The sequence below is a fragment of the Chelmon rostratus genome, chromosome 3 (assembly GCF_017976325.1).
Source record: "Chelmon rostratus isolate fCheRos1 chromosome 3, fCheRos1.pri, whole genome shotgun sequence".
Classification (NCBI taxonomy): Eukaryota; Metazoa; Chordata; class Actinopteri; order Chaetodontiformes; family Chaetodontidae; genus Chelmon; species Chelmon rostratus.
This window is the reverse complement of record NC_055660.1, coordinates 28091257-28109498: the sequence shown is the minus strand read 5'-3', so window position 1 is coordinate 28109498 and position 18242 is coordinate 28091257. Positions and strand designations below refer to the sequence as shown.

Genomic DNA, 18242 nt, shown 5'->3' with positions numbered 1-18242 from the left:
GTGTGACATGAAGGTTTAGGGATTACCAAAGGAAAATAAACATTTTGCTGAAGGCACTGCTGTGAGAGAAGTTACACAAGCAGCTGCTGCGGAAACAAAAAGAACAGGAAGTATTGCACAGACACGTTCTGTGCAACACCACCAGCACTCCCAGGAGGCAGAAGAGTGATGAGAAAGATGGTTGGACAGTGCCGCAGCTTAATGCTCACCTACATGGTGACTGTTGGTAAGATCTCAATTTTTCCTGCTTGTTGAGTATTTCATGGGACAGTGCTCAAGTAGAAAACGAAGGATGGGGATGCTGTATTTGCATGATTTGAATGACGTGACATTGAGGTCAAAAGGCTTGAGAGATATAAAATAATAATAATTTTTGTGTGTTTTTTTTACTTCTAAATACATACATACTTATAAAATTCTATTTATTATACTCTGTTTCTTCAGTTTTAATCCGCAGTTTAATTCAAACTTTGCTGAGCGCAAAAGCTCAGGAAATCTAACTCAGAGAGCCAGAATGAGCGTTTGACCACAAACTCATACCAGACACAATTTGAGTCAATCATGCAGATTCATGTAGGTACGCAGCTTCACGTTTAGACTTTTACAACATTTACTCCAGCAGTTTTCGCTGAGGCTCCTTTTTTAACTGACGAAACAGTGGCAATAGAAACTGAAAGGTCTGTGGATTATGCAGGGTAATCAGTATACTGTTTTAAAACTAAAATTGCTGTAAATGTAAATTGTATTTGTTTCTTTAGCAGAGTGGTGGAAATGAGGTGAATATTTAAAAACTCAGAAAACCAAAATTATTCATACAACTAGTCAGGAGTGAAGGAAGTATTCAGATCCTTTACTCAAATAAAAGTACTTAAGACCACACTGTAAAAATATTCCATTACAAGGAACATTTATGCATTGAAATGTTACTTAAATAAAAGTATGTAAGTATTATCAGGAAAAATGTCCTTAAAACACTCCGTGTGACAATTATACTATATGATTAGATTATTCTTAATCATGCATTAATTATACATATTATACATAATAATACATTCGAATTATTCATAACTTAACATATCATCATAACTTAAAGGAGAAGCAGCAAATGTAATTTATGAAAAGCAAATTGTTTAAGCTCTTTATATGTTTTGGATGCAAAAATTATTCATTTGTAAAATAACTAAAGCTATCAAATAATTGTAGTGGAGTAAAAAGTAGACTTTCTACTGCATTAACTGATTTTTTGGCCCACTGGGGGCAGCACAAATGGCTGTAGACACGTTATAAAAAATATCACCATATACAAAGTTGAAACAATGAATGTTGCCCAGCCCATTTACACATCCAGCACATACACATACAACATTAGCATTCATCTGCAGCTGATGAACATACGTTTAATGTTCACTCTCCTTTTAGCTCTGGATGTGTCCCCACAAACTGCTGAGGGTAATAGCTGTTGCTTCAGCTGCTTAAGGCTGTTCAGCATCACCATGTTGTTATTAGTTTTGTGGTTTATTGCTAAACACAGTGGTGTACAGTGAGCGGTCAGAGCGAACCAGCACACTACCTCTGTGGGCTGCTAGCCAAAACAAGGAAATGAAAGATACTAAAGTGCTCTGTAGAGCTAAAGCAAAGTACAAACTGGATTTACCACTATTTGATAAGACTGCAGGGAAATCAGATTTTCCAATGAGAAGTAGAGATCCATTATCTCGCTTCCCAAACAACCGCGAAGTCAAGTCACGGTGGAGAAGTCCTCCATCACACAAGACAAACTCTGCTCAGCTGCTCTGATGCACCTCTGTCACTCTGGATTGGACATGTCATTGTGCGTTGCGTTGGGAGTGACGCAAAAGACACTTTGAAATGTGCAGAGCAGCCAGAGCATCCGGACTAAGATGCATCTGTCGAGGTCCGATTAGAATCCTGTTTTAAACCACCTCCAACTGTGGCTTGGATCCAATTTGCAAAAATCACATTTCAAGTGACTTTCTGCTGGTTTGGGCTGGTAGTCTGATCAAGGCCTATGACGGACACCTTGCATATTACAAATGCTGTAGGCATTTGACCTACTGTTCACACACACACACACACACACAAAAGCACAGCTTTAAGCAAACAGATATAACAAATCTATAAAGACCTTAGTTGATAACATATGTCACATACAATAAATGGCAATACAGAAAACACAGTGTCAGTCACAGGGGCGACAGGAAGAGTGGAAACAGGGGAAGGACCCAAATGTGGATATTTCAGACGACAGGGTGATTTCAGTTTTTAATGATGAAAACTGAGTTTAATTATATCTATCACTGAAGGAAACTTATGTCTTACAGTCATAATTGTTGCTTTTCCTCCCTGTGTGTTGCCTATAGTTGTGACAACATTTGGACTGTTGATTCAGTTGTTCAGTTTCTTAGGGTCATATAATTTTTAAATGAAACTGCCTTTCCATAAATTTTATTTATTGGCAATACATATACAATTATTCTACGTTCTTGAACAACATCAAAAAGCAGGGGGATCTCCCCTGCTTCAACAGCGATCAAGGGCGTATACGCAATCCAAACATGGTCTACAAACTACAGGAAGCCTACAGATGTTTTAAGGTCGATTTTGGTCACCCACCCAGCCCCTCTGTCAGGAATGAGACAACACTTTGCAACACATCATGCTACCTTGACAATCCTGAAACACTTTACATACAACCATGGGTTTTGGACTTTTTATTTTATGTTTTTTACCTTCTTCATGCCCAAGCCACCAAGACAGAGAGGTTGTCAAAAAATCTCTTTGCTTGTTTTTGTCAAAACAGCATCATACACTGACTGTAAACTTATTTTTCTTGTAGTTCCTTCCATGTTTGTTTACTATTTTCTGTCAGCGCTTCGAGGCTTCCCCTGGTAGCCCATGTTTAATGTCACACATGCAGTTTGAAATGCAGAAATCTTCTTATTCTGAATCTGATGCTGCAACATATTTCAAACAAGTTGGGACAGGAGCAACAACAGACTGGGAAAGGCTTGGAACATTCCACAGGTAAACAGGTTGATTGGTAACAGGTGATAGTATCATGATTGGGTATGAAAGGAGCATCCTGGAAAGGCTCAGTCGCTCACAAGCGAGGCTGGAGGGAGGTTCACCACTGTGAACACATGAATGCATAAAGGATATTATGGGCTTGGGAACACTTGACAGTAAACACAGTTTGTTTGCAATGACTGCTTTCTGTTTTTATTGATGTTTTACACAGCATCCAAACTTTTTTGGAAAGGGAACACCACTTTTCTTTATTGGAACTGTATAATAATTATTTGCACTTCGAGAAATGCATTGTTAAATCTGAGGCCTGGTTGGGCAAATCTAATCAATATATAGAAAATCAATGCATTCTTAATAATCATGAAAAACACCTGTAGTGGGGGAAGCTTAGCGGTATAACTTTCTAACCCACCTTTAAAAAATCTAATCATTTTCAAAATATATATTTTCCAAATTCAGATGATTAGTAATCATTTCAAATTAAGTTAATTAACTTACCTATGCTGTCTTTTTGTCATGAATTGCAGCCATCTATACCTCTTTGGCTTTCAACATTGATACGACAAATCCTGATGTCTATGCTGGTGAACAAAAAGATTTCTTTGGATACAAAGTGCTTCAGTTCATGTCTGGCACACACAAAGGGTAAGTTTGCATTTGCAGCTTGGCAGTTCAGTTGGTATATAGCATTCTTCAATTGTCAAAGTCCTTTTTACTGATGAAGTTAAATTGCTTTTAATTTCTGTCGGCTATACATAGTTTAGTTTTGTGTGTAACTTTATGTGAAAGCAGTAACATTTTGTGGTTTCTCACTTTAGCTGACAATGTATCCTGCCACTCTAACACCATGCTTAGCAACGGCAAGAGTTTTCTTTTAGCTAAAACTGTGCTGCTCCTGTGTGCCTGGCCACAAAAATGCTTAAGATTCCTGTTATCATTGTTGACCTCATCCACAGGATAATTGTAACTGCGCCTCTGCAACTAAACGGATCTGGGGGGATATGCAACGCCCAAAAGCCTGACAAGTGTGTCAACCCCAAAGGTATACAAATGCACTTTTTAAAGTGAACAATGCATGATGGAGTCCACTATTAAAAACAGGAAAAGTATAGTTTCCAGCAATGCAGAAATATGAAATTTAAAATGAAAACTTGCAATGCAACCCAAGAGGCTTTGTGCATTTCGAAAACACTAATCAAATGGCTCTCTTGCAGAAATTTCTCTCGCAAAAACAACAATACCAGTCAAACACTTTGGCTTGTCGATGGCTAAAGACCCCAAACACTCCCAATTCACTGTAAGAAAATCACAAATCTCAATAGATTTCTCTATTGAAGATAGTTCTTCAAAACATTTCAATATGATGAATTAAATTTCTTTCACCTCTTTTGTTCTGATCTAGGTTTGCAGTCCAAGTGTAGTCCATGAATGCGATGAGAACTCCTATCTGAACAGTGTGTGTTACAACATGGCAGATGATCTTCAGCAAATCTCCTTTTTCACACCAGCTTTCCAAGGTAAAAGACATTTAAAGAGTGTAAACGTCTTCCACTCTGTGGTTTTAACATCTTGTCCGACTTGCAGTAAAATATTATTCTCAGTGTGTTTCTCCTGACTGAATATTCTTTACAAACTTTCACTCTGTGTGTTTTTTCAGACTGCACAAAAAAGACAGTGGACCTTGTCTTTCTATTTGATGGATCAGGGAGTATGACTGAATCAGAGTTCAACAAAAATAAAGATTTCATAGTGGATATAATGAACAGCCTTAACACCACATCAATCAAGGTCCCTGCACGGCTGCAGCATTAAAGCCTTTGTAGCATTTCTGTGTTAAATTAAATACATCATGTTAAATGCATACTGTGTTTTGTTCTTTTCAGTTTGCAGCAGTTCAGTTTTCTACAGAATACAGGAAAGTTTTTGACTTCAGTGACTATCAAGCTGGTCGTGCTCTTGATAAACTGATGGAAGAACCACACATGAGAAATCTAACCAACACACACAGCGCGCTCACATTTGTGTTGTAAGTTCAGTTAAACCACACAAACAGTTCCAAACTCTGAACAACTGAATAACACTAAGATAACAGCTGATGTTGAGGGGAAAACTCTCAATAACAAGATTTATTTTATATCTACGTAGAGATGCCATTTTGTTTATTCTTTAACCCTACAAATGTTACTTCTCCGTTTGTTACAGGGAAGAAATCCTTGAAAACCCAGGAGCTGGCGCCTCTCCTGATGCAACTAAAGTTGTGGTACTAATCACAGATGGAGATCCCAGTGACACTGACAGACACGGGATTATCAAAAAATATGATGACAAACACATCATTCGCTTTGTCATTGGGGTAAGACGTCATGTGATGTAACATGTCTCATTATTGGCTCTTATTTGTCTGATAGATACATCTCTGCTGATCAGTTTATTTACTCATCAGATGTGATCACATGTGGTATACCTCAGAGATCACTTCTTGGAACTGTTCTGTTCACTGCTTTGAGGATGATACACAGACACACTACTCAGACATAAACAGTTGTTCAGACATGTTCTTACCAGAAAATGTTTTGTCTTGAAGTAATACTGTACCATTCTGGTTTCAGGTCAAACAGGCTCGGATGGAAAAATTTATGGCCATTGCTTCAGAACCAAAAGACAAAAACGCATTTAAAATCGAGAACTATGATGGACTCACAGGAGTACTGGAAAACTTTCAAAACAAGATCTTTACAATGGAAGGTGATGTTCAATAGTTTTTCACTCTTTGTATAATAATGTTGTTACAAAATCAGTTTTATCTTCCTGCTGTGCCTCTGCAATAGTCACATGCAACACCAATGTCTTTGTATTCAGGCTCCAAAGTGTCCCGGGCAGGAGACATGACTAATGAAATGTCTCAGAGTGGATTCAGTGCTGTCTTCTACAAGGTGAGTAAAGTCAAAAAGACAAAATCTGGACCAAAAGAAACTTATTTTCAAGGTTAGAAATTTAGACCCTTACTTTTGATCCTTCACTGTGGTGTCCATTGCAGAATTTTACATTAAGAGCACACCGTCCGGGTAAATACCAGACAAGAAATAAATGAGATCAAAAATAAAATTCCATATGAAATCACACATGTATCGGCAGCAAACATGCCTGGAGCAGCTACTCTGTCAGAAATGTGTGTTGAATAGTAAATGTAATTACACTGAATGGTTATTAAAATAAAATTCTTTATATTATTTAATTTTAAAACAACTAAGCCCATGTAAGTAAGTAAACCTTGATTCTCACCACTAGTGGGGCAATAAAAAAGTAAGGCCATTAAAACTGCTGCCAGCTGTCCTGTAAGCAAGTTCTTTAAATTGAGTATTCAAACCATGAACATTAAAAACTACATCTAATATGAGTTAAGTTATACCTTATTATTACCCCCCAAGTTAAATTTTTGAACCCTTTAACAAACCACATACAATGGCAGCCATTTTCCTCTGACCTCGTGCTCAGGGTGGGAGGCTCAAACAGGGATCACATTGTACTGCTGTGTTCCATAAGTCATACAAACGTCGGGAATCTGACAAATCACTGTCATTTCACTGCTTCCTGATTGATCAGCAGTTGAAAAGGTACTGTACAGTAAGAATCTGGAGGCACATCTGGCCATATTTCAAAGTAAAACAACATAAAACATTTGATCGCCCATTAGCTATTGCTAGACAACAGCTGACGCTAGCATTCAGTTGCTTCCGAGCTAACGTTAACATCTGATCATGTTAAAGGATATGATACATATCTTTTAGGCTGGTAATAAAATGCACAAGCCTCTTCACACCACACAAAATACACACTAAAGTGTGTGGAACACACCTTTGAGCTGGACATAATCTGTCTGAACATGACACATACATACGTGTTCCAGTGAGCATCATGTCAGCAAACATTATTAGGCAAGACAGCTAACGTTGCATTGCAGGCTTGATTGCATCCAACATGTTTAACAAAAGTGTTTCCAAGATATTTCAGAATTAATGTATGCCTTCTTAGTATGGAACACTATCAAAAGGTAATGCTCGCTAGGTTAAATGCTAGCATTCACTGGATTCATATAACATATGGTCTGATGTCCCTCTGGATATTTACTTGTCATCATCTTTTCAGTTGCTGATCATTCGGGAAGTGATAACCGTTTGGCCGATTCCCTATGTTAATATAACTTTCGACTTGGAACAGGAGTATGACATAATCCTTTTTCAGCATGGATTCAGAGAAAAATGGCCGCCATATGAACATAGTCTGCAGTCGTCTCAGGCATTTGGCACAGCCTATTTTAAGTTCTGATATGTTGTTGTATCTTGATATCTTAATCCGTTTGAACATCCGTATAAAAATCCCTCATAGTATTTTTTCTGGTGAATTTGTGGGTTGATTTTTATTTCCTCTCCGCTGCCTCACTGGACCAACCAGCCTCAAAGTATTGTGACTGCAGCGAGTCCGAGGAGGCAGTTGGTTGATCTGACACCTTCCGACAAAGCTACTGTTGTTGGCCCCGCTCCTCTCTGAGCTCTAACCAGACCTGCACATTTCTGTGAACAGGATACCTTGATTCTGGGTTCAGTGGGATCCAACATGTGGCGTGGTTCTCTTCAAGAGTTTCAGGAAGAAAAACAAGCACAAATTGAAGATCCACACATGAAGAATGACTCCTACATGGGTACATCAAGTTCTTTTTTTTCCTTTTCAGATTATCTGCTTCTGTTCATGATTTTTTTATTTGGCTCAAGATATTGATGTTTTATTTCATTTTACTTGATGCCTGGCAGAAAAAACCCAAACATATGCCTCACTAAATTACCTCTATCAATTTCCAACCCAAGTGATGTGTTTAGAATAGCTTCGTATTATAAATGAAGCAAATAGATTGGATGATCTGAGCAGATTGTGACTGACACTGTTGCAGGATACTCTACTTCTGTTGGACAGAAGAATAACGCTCCTCTATATTTCACCGGCGCGCCGAGATTTGAGCACACAGGACAGGTTGTTCTTTTCAGACACGATGGAAACAACTGGACTATAGCCATAAGAATAAATGGGGACCAGGTTGGTGTCTTGAAAAAGTTTTTTAAAATGTACTTTATCATACATATTCTAAACAGAAATCATTTCTTTAAGTTTGCTTACATATTTAAACCTCGATCGGCCATTACAAGTTAATGAAAGCCTTTTTGTTGTGCCACCTTTAGTGCAAGTGTGTAGAATTTTTTCATTTCTCATGAACCTAGTTTGTACTTGGATAAACAGGTTCAAGAGGCAGGTGTACTTTCACCTTTGAGATAACTTTACTTAGTAAAACCAAGAAACCTGACAGTATTACATCTGCTGTAAAAGAATTTGCAGTTACTGCTGCTGGGCCCTGATTTAATTTTTTGCATTTAGAGACAGAAAAAGCTGCATGTTGCATCTTCATGAAAATGTGCAAAGGCACGTTGCTTCAGTGGTTGCAGAGAGGAAACCAGAGAACTTCCTTGCACTGGCATCATCGTTGTGAATTATGTACATTTAACTTTTCAGATTGGGTCCTACTTTGGTGCAGAGCTGTGCTCCATTGATGTCAACTCAGATGGTGACACTGATTTCCTGCTGGTGGGAGCGCCACAATTTTACCAGCCTCAGGAGAAGACAGAAGGCCAAATATACGTCTATTCACTGACTGATGAGGTGGGTTCGCACTGTTTGAGCTTTAATGATCTTGCATTGTTACACTAATGAATTTATTTTTAAACCTATGTTCTTATTTCCGCAGATGCAACTGAAACGTGAACTGAATGTGACTGCACCATCCATGGGGAGATTTGGCACCACCATATCCAGTCTCGCAGATCTGAATGGAGACGGACTCCGAGACGTTGCTGTTGGAGCCCCGCTTGAGGATGACAACAGGGGGGCTGTGTACATCTACCTTGGTGACAGACACAGAGGCATACGCAGCACTTTCAGCCAGGTGAGACAGAGGAAAGCTGCCACAGTATAGCTTTTTTATAATTTTGTTTGGCTTTTGTTTTGAAAAAGGTGATTAGCCCTCGTGCGCCCAGGTACTTTACCTTGTATAGCATGCGCCCCATGCACTGAGGCTGTGTCCCTACCTCAGCGGCCTGGGGTTGATTCCAACCTGTGGCTCTTTGCAGCTTGTCATTCCCTTTCTCCCCCTTTCCACTCTGTCACAAGAAAACAGCAGAGTTATCACTGTGCTGGGACCAGATGAAAAAAGAAATGTGCACATCAAGTCACCGCTATGGCTAAGGGTTTCAAACGCTGACCACGAACCGCAGAGTCTCTGGGTCAAGTCTCACCCTGAAAAATCATGCTCTGTTTCAGCTGTCAAATTTCTGTTATTCCAGAGAATCCTCGGACATAAAATAAAGCCTGGGCTGAGATTCTTTGGACAGGCCATTGATGGGAACATCGACCTTGGAGAGGACGGACTCCCAGATATTACAGTCGGCTCACAGGGCGCGGTTTTTGTCTTAAGGTATCAATACCGTGTACATTAATTATGTACAGTTGCTAAACTCAAAGCCTTTGAAAACCAGAGAAAACCACCAGCATTATCAAAGTGAAAGTGTATCCTGCAGGCATTACTATACAACCACACTGGAGGAAAAAATCATGTGCAAAGTGTAATAATCCATTTTTAATTGTTTTGATGAATGTCTTCCAGGTCCAGGCCCGTCTTTAATGTCACGGCGCGTCTGTCTTTTCAACCTCAGGAGATAAACACTGAGAAACTCGACTGCCTGGGCAACACAGATGAAAACTTACCAATGGTTACCTTAACAGCCTGCTTTGAAATGGAAGAAACAACAAAGAGAAAAGGTAGGACCTGATCCAATGATGTAATTCATTAACGTCTCCTGATGCTGCACACCATTCCATGTGTTATTTTAATCCTGCTGTATGCCTTTGCAGGGGCGACGAGTTCCAGACTGGACATCTCATGGACACTTGAAGTGGATCCGATGAGACACACGTATCGAGGTTTCTTCAGTCAAACCGACAGGAAAGTCAGGAATCTTACTTCTACCTACACGCTGAGGGATAATGAGACCTGCTTCAACTACTCCATCTACATGCCAGTATGGAAATTTGTTAATGATACTCACCATCACATTACACTTCAACTATCTGTATATGAACATCTGTTCCCTCTCTTCCAACAATCGTATTTTTGTCAGAACATGGCCAACATTTCATTGCCGATGGTGTAAACGACAACAATCCCCCAGCACTCCGAGCTCTTGGTTGGGGCAGACTCCAGTCAGCTAACAGGGTTAGGCTAACTGAGCTAACTAGCTAATGGCAGCTAGTAGCTCCAGCCAAAGAAAGCTACAGTAAAGAGAATAGTGAGCAGCCATCAGCAGTTACTCTGGTGATATGGAGCTCGCTATTCCATTGGAGTGATGTTCGACAGGTGGCCAATTCTCACATATTACACCTTTAAGGGCTCTTTATGCTACAGACTCATTTAAACTGTGTTCAGTTATCCAACTTACTTTCACTTTGGACCTCTTTTTAGCCATCAAGCTAAGATTTGGCATCAAAAATGAAAGTGTTGATAAGTTCTATTGAAACTTACATGCTTGTTATAAAGTATGGACATCTGCTGTTCGTTTTAGCTGATGTGCATTTCTTTGGTCTTTTAAAAAAATAAAAATCCTCAACCCATTTGCCCACGTAGCGACACCCTTTCAGTCGAATTGTCATAAACTTAATTTGTAAAACTATAACCCTGACTCCACAACAGCAAAAACAAATAACAGTAATACAATGTACTAATAATAATTGTGATGCACTTATTTAGTATTCAGTCTTTAGTCCTAGCTTAATGTTGAGACCAGAAGTCTCTGCTGTTTGTCTGCACTTTTTGAAAATGTCTTCCATTTGCAGATGGCTCTTCTTTATTTCTTGCAGAATTGTGTGAAGGATACATTATCGCCCATCAGCATCAAATTAAACTTTGCCCAAGATGGCAGTGAGAATGCAACTGTTGTCCTGAACGCGGACAGCAAACGGCAGGCTGTTGTCGAGGTATGTGCGGCAAGCTGTCGGTGGATTTGCATGATGACTGATTTTCTTGTCTGCACAGGAAATACTTTTTACTTGGCTCTCCAGCCAGGCTAGCAGATCTGTGAGGCTGTTGTTCGTTTAAAGGCTAAAGTCAGTATTCTGACATCATCACAATAACAATGCTAACATGCTGATAGCTAGGTATGCAGGTATAATGTTTATCATGTTCAAAATCTTAGTTTAGCCTATGTATTAGCATGCTAACCTTTGCTAATTAGCACTACACACAAAGTGCAGCTGAGGCTGATGAGAATGTCATCAGTTTTGCAGGTATGTGGTCCTAAAGCAAAGTACTGGATACATTTGGATTGGCATGATGGTGGGAGATGAAAAGTCAGGAGATATCAAAGTTATTACCATTTATTGGAGACAAAAATGAACGTTGGTATCAAATTTCAAACACTTCTACATATTTTAACTTGCCTGGTCACAAACCCAATGTTTGTAAGTCTGCCGTGTTCTGTGGGACTCAGGTGTTGTCTTCCTGGCTTGCTCTATATTTTCACGCATGACATGGACAGATTTTTTTCTTCTTTTTCTTTTTTTCTTCTATACAGGTTCCCTTTGAAAAGCAATGTAGAAAAAATGACACCTGTGTTGCCGAACTTGAGGTGGATTTCAACTTCATGTATGTATACATGACAAATACAGCACAGCAACTGCAATATTAACATCTTATGGCCAAATGTAAGAGGTACTCTCTCTGTCTTAGGAGCCCAACATTATTGGTGGCAGAAGGTAACTACTTCAACCTGTCTGTATCACTGTCCAATCATGGCGATGACTCATACAACACCAGTCTTTCAATGCACTATCCTCCGGGCCTCTCTTTCTCTCGGATGACTCTTGACGTGAGTTAAAAATCAAACTTCGATATAATGATTCCCTCAGTGGACACTTTTTTATATACACTTCTTCACCTGCTTGTTAAAGGGACACTCCACGCATTTTCGACATAGATCAAAGTGTGTTTGCAGGTCACAACTGCATATGTGAAAAAAGTTGTGTTAGCCTTATATGGCTCCGGAGAAAGCTGCGTGAAGTCACTTGGGTCAGTGTCGGCAGGGGATGACCCATACGAGTTTGAGATTAACATCTGTGGGTGAGGAGTTAAAAGGGAGTGAGTTTACCAGACCTCCGTAGTTATTGAGAGAAGAAGAATGAGTTGAATAAAAGTTTGATATCTCTGGTTCAGCTCAGTCGATTTTTTCCTCCCGAGGGAGGCAGAAACAAACGGCTATGAATGCTCAAAAGACTAAGTAACAGAACAACAGAACAAAAGATCTCTCCTAACACGCTGAGGCAAAAGAACACTTCTATGAACAATAAATGAAACAAAAGCACAATCTAACAAAGAACTGAAAATCGGCTAAACTAGCGAGAAAATCAAACAAAACTAGACTATGGAAATTACAACAAAACACACTCACGAAGAGGATCAAACGACACTTAAGCAATAACTCTGAGACTGTGGCTGTGATCAAGGGAAGCATGGGTGAAGTCGACCAAGGGACAAAGACACATTGGCACGAGACAAGGGAGACGCCGACAATTTAACACGTGGAGGGTAATCAGGAACAGGTGGAGACAACAGGTGATGGGGCGGACACACAGGTGACACATGAGGAAGGGCAAGTGCTCTGAAACGAGAGGAGAGTTAGACCTTCAAAATAAAACAGGAAATGACATGACAACAAACCCGAAACGAGACAACCTCACCATGGGGTGACAAGCTACACATGATGAACTTGGCTTTATTTTGTCCAGTTATATACCTTCACAATCATCCATCAGAAGAGAGAATACCTGATCGTTCAGTTTTTGCTGAACTCATTTACATGCATTGTTATTCTAATCCGACTTTTATTCTAAAAGTCACATTTCTGCACCACTTTTATCTAAGCCTCATGTAAACAGACAAGGTTAATGATGTCACACTTTTTGCTGAAATGAAAAAAAAGTCATGATACTAATTATGAAGAATGAATTATGTCAACAAATAATGTGTAACATCTGTCAGAAAACCATTGACATTTATGCACCTCCACTGATGTCATGTACATAACTCCGGCAAAGCTTTCTTTCATACTTGTCCTCCATTATGTCTGTGCCACTAAAAAAGTAGAGGAAGCAGAACAGAAAATCCTCAGTGGATCTGAAACCCACTGAGTTGTCAGAGGCAGGAGTGTTTCTAATCACAATTTCAGCCCTGAGAACCAGCACTGTTTCAAATCTCACTTTTTAAACTTACTGAAAGTAAGCTTACTTTCACTGCCACAGCATCAAGTGTTTTTTACTTCAAACAGAAAAAGAGACCAACGCACAGCTGCCATGATCTAGATGGAGTCCTCGACAAAACTGTGTGTGGTGTCAGCCTTCCTGTGTATCGCAGCAAGTCATCCGTGAGTCATAGCACCCAGACACAGGACGGAAGTGAAGTTTCAGAGAATAACTGTCACCAACTGCCTGAACAGTTGACATTTACAGTCATGACAACTTCTCTAATTTAGTAATGATAACTGTCTCTTTGAGTAAAAGCTAACATCATCTTTTTTTTCTTTGAAGGCAACATTTAAAACATCTTTCCACATCATGACTGAATATGAGTGGAATGACACTGTTTCGATGACCATCACTGGAAAAAGGTACAGGCCTTCTCATGTAATCTAACAGGGACAACAAAGCCAAATATTTTCTCTGTAGGATTAAGATATCATTTATTATCATGATATATTTCATGGTTAATATTCACAAAAAATGTTTTTTTTTTACATCCTTAGTGATAACACAAACTCCACCAGCTCCCTGACCAAAAGCATCCCAGTACAATTTGACATTAAAATGGCAGTGGCAGTGTAAGTGGCACTATTCACACAAATCCTGTTTTGTACCCGTAGTTCTTGTATGTGGTTAATAATCCTGCCACAGCAGCTTGCATTTCCTGATCATCCTGTATTGCTTTCAGGGGGGAAGAAAGCACAACCTATCTGACCTTCACATCTGAGGACGCCGCACCTAAAAAAATTGTAATTACATATAAGGTGAGGCAGTAACCCGCTATGCAGCAAGAAACCATCCAGTCCCACAGCAGAATTTAACTGATCATTAAGTACAAATCATACAAATCAAGATGAAGTTTTGGAGCTGTATTAACAGATTTTTTTGGTGACTTGGGAGCAGCTGAACAAGCATCAAACCCAACACTGACACATTATCGCCTCATAAAGACATGATGGCGAACGTGTTAGCAAACAGTTGCCTATTTACACATCAAGCCGACACAGAGCAACGTTAGCATTCATTTTGGTGTTCACTGGTGAGTAGCTAACTTTGGCTGTCGGCTGGTTGGTGGTTGACAGGTCGTGTACAGCACAAAAAACAATGTTAAATGTGTGTTTGTGGGGGTGTTGATGAAGTGAAATAACTCAGAACTCTGGAAAACGCTAACAAAGCAATATTGGACCTTGATTTGTTTCTTTGTCAGTCTACTATTCCCCACTATGTGGCAATATGATAAGATATGGATCTGGAGCTAGCAGACACTTAGCTTAGCTTAGCATAGCATTAAGACTAGAAGAAAAAGGGAAATAGCCAGAACACTTGTTTCAAGTGTTCGTGCTAAACTAAGCTAACTGGTTGCTGTTATAGCTTCATATTTAGCAACCACACATGAGGATGGCATATTCTCACCTGTCTCTCAGTGAATCCGCCTATTTCCCAAAATCTTGTACTGCTCTTTTAAAATGGACCAACTCTCTGTCACTATTCGCAGATAGATAATCCTGGTTGGAAGGCTTTTCCTGTCGATGTGGCGCTGTTCTTCCCATCTAAACTGGATCATGACTTTGAAATTCAGAGATATCAGCTCGTTGTCCAGCAGGTAACTTGGCGACTGCCCGAACACTATTTATAATTGCTTACACTGCTGCTCTGTATAAAATTACAAATCCTTAATGCTCATCAACTACTTTGTCTGTCTTTAAGAACAAAACCCAATGCACAGTCACTGTTGACATCCAGTCTGAAGTAAGCAAAATATATTTAGTATCAAAATATTCTAACTGAACAGTTGATGAAATTACAAATCCCTTTAATAACATGAACGGTTGCCGTGTTACAGTACTGCTCACCAGAAAATCTCTGCAAAGTCATGGAGTGTGACACTTTCATCCTGGACAAAGAATCAGCCACGGAGTTCACATTGTCAGGAGATGTACAATTTAGGAATCTTAAACAGCATGCAGAGGTATGTAGCAGCAACACACAAACTACATATGCACACACAGATGGGTGAAACACCACATCTACCATTAAAGTGGTTAATATATCGTTGTGCTCTTGCTTTGCAGAGTATTGCCTTTCTCAAACGTTATACTGGAGACGGTGCAGAGGTTAAATTTAAAAGCTTCATACGTGTAGACTATGACAAGCAACGATATGTGCTGGCTTCTCATAAACAAGAGGTATGTTGAAGTGTGAGCACAGTAGTGCCTTTTCAGAGATGTGGCTTTAAATGTGGCTTTCAGTATACCTAATTCATCATATGTATTCCCCACAGGATAAAGATGGTTTCAAAGCAGAGAAGTACCTGAAGCAGGTACATTCAGTCTAAACAGGAACAACCAAAACTATTTTATCTAAAAGAAATTATAGATCCTCATTAAAATAAGCCCTGGTCCCACAAAACTTTTATTTGCTCTGCCAACAGGCTGAAGTTCGTGTTGAGTTCATAATACTCCCAGATAAGATGCTGATCATTGTCACCGGAGTTGTAGTGGGACTCTTGCTCCTGATTGTAATTGCAGTCATCATGTTTAAGGTGAGAAAAAAAATACAAGTAGAATAAAAGACAATCTCCTACCTTCATATGCAGAGCTCGTGCTTGAATATTAGTTACTGAATTAAAAACATATGATGCCGTGAAATAGGTCTCCATGGTGTTTGTGCTAATGATTATTCTCTGTCTGTCAGTTGGGATGCTTTAAGAGGAAAACGATTGAGGATTATGAGAAACAAGTGGAAGAAGCTTCTACTCAGGCTGTCACCCCGGCCCTCGCCAACGGGTTAGGCAGCCAATCAGAGACCAACGGCAAATCTGACCAACCGTCAGAGGAAAAAAAGCTTCTTGATGATGGTGAGGCAAATGTCATGGCCCAGCAGACTGGCACAGAGGAGGAACTGGATTGAAGCATGAACCGACCACCGTGTCAATAGGCTGACATGCTCAAAGTTAGAAAGCATGCAGCATGCACAGGAGGTCGTCATTAGTGAGCAACATTTATAGGAATAGTTCAGTATTTCAGGAAATATGCTAATATAAATATGCTCAGACGAAAGCAAATAGGCAAAAAGTTACATGAGAAAATTAATGCCACTGAAGTCTGTCCATTAAATAGGAAGCTTGAGTCAGGAGCTTAGCTTAGCATAAAGACTGGAAACAATAGGACACTGCTAGTCTGATTCTCTCCAAAGCTGATGAAATTTTTCAGACCCTAGATACTGAATTCACAGGCATGTTAAGGCTCCACTCGACAGGTGGAGCAGGTGTATGACATCGGCCTTTCTGTGTACAAACAGTTGTATTTGTTGGTGAAAAAGCCAGCAAGAGTATACATACTCTTGACTGCACTAGCATTTCCTGCTCCCATCCATTAGTATTAGTTAGTATTATTAGTATTATTAAGGCATGTATCATTTGCATTGTCATATACTGTAAATCACTCTCAGCAGTCCGTGAGTGGGTAACATGTATAATATGCTACACCGTGAGTCTGTCCTGAGGAGGAGCAGCTTTAGGGTTTATTCAAGCCTGAAATGCTGTCACCTTAATCCATGAACCAGTGCTCTTAAACAATATTTCATTTAACATTTAACTGTTTCCTTGTCCCTCTTTGAATCAATATAATGCCACTAGTTGTTTTGTTTGGTTCTCCATTACGCTGTTTTCTACCTACTTTTTCCCTTTGAAAATATGATCACATGACACAAACGGTTCATTTTTGTCAGTGTTACTACAGTGACACTCGATTAAGACACTGATGTACTTCATAACATCGGTGGATTAATAAATAAGTGACTCAGTGAAATTCTGAAATTATTTTTCAGGCCAGAGGGAAGAAAACAAGTATACCTTTTTGAAAATGTATCATACAGTATGCCGAGCGAGTACACATGGACCCCACACTGGAGGTCCTATTTAAATGAATGAGAGTGAGGAAGCCTAACACATGCTGAATAGAGGCAGAGAGTTTTGAATTCTCAGGCTTGTGTGTGTGTGTGTGTGTGTGTGTCTATATATATATATATATATATATATATAGAGAGAGAGAGAGAGAGAGATGTATACATCTTGATTGTTTGAGCTGTTTGTCCAGTGGTTTGTGTTTATTTTGTAACATGTTTTATGCTCTTTATCAATTAAAACCTGCTGCCTATCATGCATTATGCTGTTTTGATTGATTTTGCCACTAACAAAGGCAAACAGGCAACACTTGTGTTTTCAAGAAACAAATGAAAAAAAAAACATGCCCAACATGAGGCCAGGCTTGTAGGGTGGTGCAATTTATTTAAAAAATGCTATCATAATATGTAACACTGCAATTTGTACTTTCCATGATGTTTCTGCTGAGAAGTCAGCTTTGTAGCCATTCTGAATCCTTGACTTAAAAAATAACTTTCATGGCAGAGAAAATCTTCCAGTTCATTTAAGCTTACAAAATAAATGTATGTCTCATATCTACAATGGCTCTGAGAGCTCAACCCACAGCAATTCAAGGAAATACACCAATCTGACAACACATACACGGCATTTACACAGTTTCCTTAGGCCTAGTCATTGTAACTTTGACAACCTGGTGGAAGAAAGAGGGAAAGCGTCTCTTGTGAATGTGTTGGGGTTAGATGAGGGAACAAGGTACAGGTGGGGGTAATGGAGGACTGAAGCACAGGTGTGCAGAGTGATAGGAAACTGAGGGCATCTGGTGGACAGGTGAGAAATGGTGAGTTGTGGAAAGTATGAAAAAGCAAGGGCTTGCAGTAGTGATGGGTTCAGTGATAGAGAGGGGATGAAAGCGAGACTACAA

At 39.5% G+C, this 18242-nt stretch overlaps 1 protein-coding gene across 1 annotated transcript; it reads left to right on the top strand.

Moving 5' to 3' along the window:
* Positions 1-72: 72 nt before the first annotated feature.
* Positions 73-17601, top strand: zmp:0000001082 (integrin alpha-D). Its single transcript, XM_041933229.1, has 31 exons — positions 73-226; positions 3576-3693; positions 4005-4090; positions 4263-4345; positions 4451-4565; positions 4706-4836; positions 4932-5074; positions 5251-5401; positions 5658-5793; positions 5908-5981; positions 7630-7747; positions 7994-8136; positions 8608-8754; positions 8840-9037; positions 9435-9565; positions 9755-9909; positions 10003-10169; positions 11005-11121; positions 11718-11788; positions 11873-12011; positions 13467-13562; positions 13726-13805; positions 13941-14015; positions 14126-14201; positions 14933-15040; positions 15145-15186; positions 15281-15406; positions 15510-15623; positions 15719-15757; positions 15869-15979; positions 16132-17601. Exons 1-31 carry the CDS (start codon positions 169-171, stop codon positions 16345-16347), a joined length of 3564 nt encoding a protein of 1187 aa, XP_041789163.1. The 5' UTR covers positions 73-168; the 3' UTR covers positions 16348-17601.
* Positions 17602-18242: the final 641 nt, after the last annotated feature.

Coding starts and splice junctions, on each gene's coding strand:
- zmp:0000001082 (XM_041933229.1), top strand. CDS start 169: ATGAGAAAGATGGTTGGACAGTGCCGCAGCTTAATGCTCACCTACATG. Junction 227..3,575: donor CACCTACATGGTGACTGTTG/GTAAGATCTCAA, acceptor CATGAATTGCAG/CCATCTATACCTCTTTGGCT. Junction 12,012..13,466: donor TCTCTCGGATGACTCTTGAC/GTGAGTTAAAAA, acceptor TACTTCAAACAG/AAAAAGAGACCAACGCACAG.